General features: G+C 40.8%; 1 protein-coding gene across 1 annotated transcript in view; it reads right to left on the minus strand.

Annotated features, from left to right (window-relative positions):
- Window positions 1-403: 403 nt before the first annotated feature.
- Window positions 404-3,565, minus strand: part of gjb9b (gap junction protein beta 9b) — a 27,207-nt gene continuing 24,045 nt past the window's right edge. Inside the window, exon 4 of the mRNA XM_015018947.1 lies at window positions 404-916. Within this exon, the coding sequence (XP_014874433.1) occupies window positions 709-916 (208 nt within the window). The 3' untranslated portion in view covers window positions 404-708. The remainder of the gene's footprint in view (window positions 917-3,565) is intronic.

The raw sequence follows: 3,565 nt of genomic DNA on the forward strand, positions 1-3,565 counted from the left end.
TGACAATGCGGAACGACGATTTTCTCTTCATCGAAAGAAATATGTAGTTTTATCACAAAGAATAAACTCCAATAAACTTTTCATTTGTCAGTAAACGACTTTATTGGAAAAATCAATAAATACAAAATATACAGCAAATCATCTTGTATATTTTTTTATCCCCCTTTAAAACTCTATTTTTTGACTATTTCTTTGTTAAATCACGATTAAAATAGGTTTATTAAAATACAACTTTTCGGCTACATGAAAATTATTAACTTTTATTGTCAAGCAGTTGTAATGAAAGGCTGTGATAAGACTATTTACCTGAGACAAATCCAACCGAGTCATTCAGTTGTACTAGAAAATGCTTAGCATTGTTCAATAATATTTAAAGTTGTAGCCAATGCTTAGATCCTCATCAGTGGCCACATTCATTTATTTGTTTGTGTTGTAGTTATTTACACATATATTACAGTCAGCGCAACCAGAATACAATTACAATCACAACACAACAACCAGTCAAATAAGACTAGTCAAACACACAATCCTTTCACACTGGAGACCTTCGTGTTTAGAGAGAAGAGGTGCACATTGTGTCCTTCAGAATATCATCTAAATTATTTACAAATCCACATTAAAAGATTGCTTAAAGCAACTGGCGTTTTCTCACGTGGAGAACTCCCTCTCTCCATGGAGTTTGACAAAAGCACTCTGGACAGTTTACTTCTACCATTCCTCCACTCGCTTAAGAGGCTTTTCTTCAACCTTGATGTTGTTGAGGTTCAGAAGAGATACTGTGGGATCCACTCTTACTGAGGATTTAGATCTGTACATCGACCTTGGATGTGAGAGAGGGGCCATTTCGTGGCTTTCGACGAACCTCTGGATTTCCTGATCCTTCTTCCTGAGAATGAGCTTTTTGATACGTTTGAAGATGAGGTAAATCATTTCACAGATGCACATTAAGATGTAGACCACAGAGAAGACCACCATGAAGAGCATAAACATCTTTTTCTCCGTGTGCCGGGATATGTAGCACTCCACTGGGCCAGGACAAAGATTCTCCCTGCACAAGATCAAGCGGGGCATGTTGAAACCCTCGGTGATGAAATACAGGACATAGAGGAAGCCACCATCAATGCCTGCCCTGAAGATCAAACTCACCTGTAAAATGGGATGCATTTGGGTCAAACTTGGTAAAAAAAAAAATCAAAGTATGAGTGTCACTTCTGATGATTTCTCCCCAGAATTGCTAAGACGAGCTAGCTTATGTCAAAGTCAAATCAAGGACACCAAATTTAGCTAAATCCATCTTTCTTACCAGGTAAGTCCACCACAGGCCTCCACGTTTCTTTCCAGTGTTGGCATACAAGTGCTTGCCCTTGTGGGAGGTAGTGTATTCCATGTCTTTCTTCTCCCTGTACTTGACGTGGCCGACGACCATGAGCGATGGGCAGGTGACGAAGATGAGCTGCAGGGCCCACAGGCGGATGTGAGAGATGGGGAAGATACTGTCATAACAAATGTTGGTGCAGCCTGGCTGGTCCGTGTTGCAGACAAAGGCTTGGTTTTCGTCGCCCCACACCCGCAGAGCTGCTACCAGAAACACCAAGACCCGGAAGACGAACACCATAAAAAGCCAGAACTGGCTAAACAATGTGGAATATTTATTACTCAGGAGCGCCTTTAGAGCATCCCAGGTCATGATTGCCCACTTATCGGTGTGTGTTTGGATGAAAGAGGGTCAGGAGAGAAGCTGGAAATCGTCAGGAGGCTAATTGGATAAAAGTCCTGATGATTTCAACCTGAGAAGAGGGAAAAAAGAGAATTAATATTCTAAAGGCCGAGAAAGCAAAGTGAAATGTTTCAGCTTGACAAATAAAATAATCTCAATTTTTCCACTGACGTTACAAACAAGGATGATGATGTGTATATACCAGATAAAGACATTTCTAATAGTCCTAACCTTATTTGGCAAACTAGATTGTTTTCCAATATGGGATGTTTGACAGAGTAAAATTGCAGATTCACGTTTATCAAAACCATGTTGGCTGATAATGTGGTGCTGGTTATTTTCTCCCTTTCTCTTCCATGTCTCCTTTTCATTCTAAGCCTGGCCGGGCTCCATGGGTAAAAGCCCGGCCACCAGGCACTTGCCAACATGCCCCAGCTCCAGGTCTGGCTCCAGGGTGGGGCCCCAGTGACCCGCATCCGGGCGAGCTAACACTGAATCCAATCGTATTGCTCGTCATAAGGGGTCTTCAGGCTGCACCTTGTGTGGTTCCTCACCTACGACCTGTCTGCCTTTCAATGACCCTACCAGGGGCATAAAGCCGCAGTAAGCATAGCTTCTAGGAGCACTGGGGCAGTCAAACCCCTCCACCATGATACAGTTTCAGCCAATGGAGAGGCCCCTGACTTTTTCCAAGGGCAACTAATAATCTCTGGTTTTGGTAAAGTTCTGACCTACCAATATGAACTTTACGAGTTTTGAAAATATAACTGACTTAATTTCAGTTAATTTCAGAACCAAAATGTTTGTGGAGTTGATATTTTAAAATGTCTCTATCATCTTAAGTGAATGATTTGGGCAGTTAGCATGGCTAGCATTGTGCTGTTTCCAATGGCACCAGGAAAGATAAGTTTATAGTTTATGCATATAAAGCCAGGAGACCGGACCAAACACACAGCTGGCGCCTCTGTGCGTTGCCTCGCGCTGCCACTGCTTGATTTTTGAAGTTTACCTCAGAGTGGATTGCACACGCCTCCTTTGACTTAAACTGGAAAAACCTGACCTGTATAGATATTTACATCAACCACCAGTGTGGAATTATGTTTCTTTGGAGTAGCCTACACTACTTCAAGGTAAGACCACAGCTGCGTGGCAATCTGAGAAACTCTTCACATAAATTCGAGCAACCAAACAGTTTCTGTGGGGCTTGTTAAAAACTCAACAGACACAAAATGGAAGAGCTACTAAAGCCACATTATAGCAGGATTACATTAAATCTCCCGTTTGTTGCTCATCTCTGTGCAACATAGACTGTATTTAACTCATCATGCAGGACTGAGCAGAATTTGACTTAGGGGCCCCTTTTGTTGCTAAAAACATCAGCACCTCAAACAGCTTCTGTGTTAGATTTAATGAAATCTGGGAGAGAGGGAGTAAGTTAATTGGCCAACCTAAAAATCAATCAGTTATAATTGCAGTTTACTAATTTGTATTTGTGAACAAACAGAGCTCAATCTCAAAGACTAAACTCACAGCATCAGATTGTAGTTGTGGTAACAAAACGATCTAACTATGAAGATTGTTCTTTGAACTTTTATGAAGTAAACTTGCCAGCTCCTTAAAGTCTTGCATTCAAATATTAAACAATTTGAAACATTTTCATTTATGTATACTGAAACCATTAAGTCAAATTTAGCAGCATTGACAATCTCAATAAACAAATGTTAAATTTATGTATCTGTGGTCTGTGTGAAAATATCAACATTTATGGGGCCCCTGAAGCCCTGTGGGGCCAGATGGAGCAGCTGACTTGATTTGGATTAAACAGAAGTGCAAATAATTTATATTCAT

The sequence above is a fragment of the Poecilia latipinna genome, unplaced genomic scaffold (assembly GCF_001443285.1).
Source record: "Poecilia latipinna isolate Pla-1442-1.1 unplaced genomic scaffold, P_latipinna-1.0 Scaffold2345, whole genome shotgun sequence".
NCBI classification, from domain to species: domain Eukaryota; kingdom Metazoa; phylum Chordata; class Actinopteri; order Cyprinodontiformes; family Poeciliidae; genus Poecilia; species Poecilia latipinna.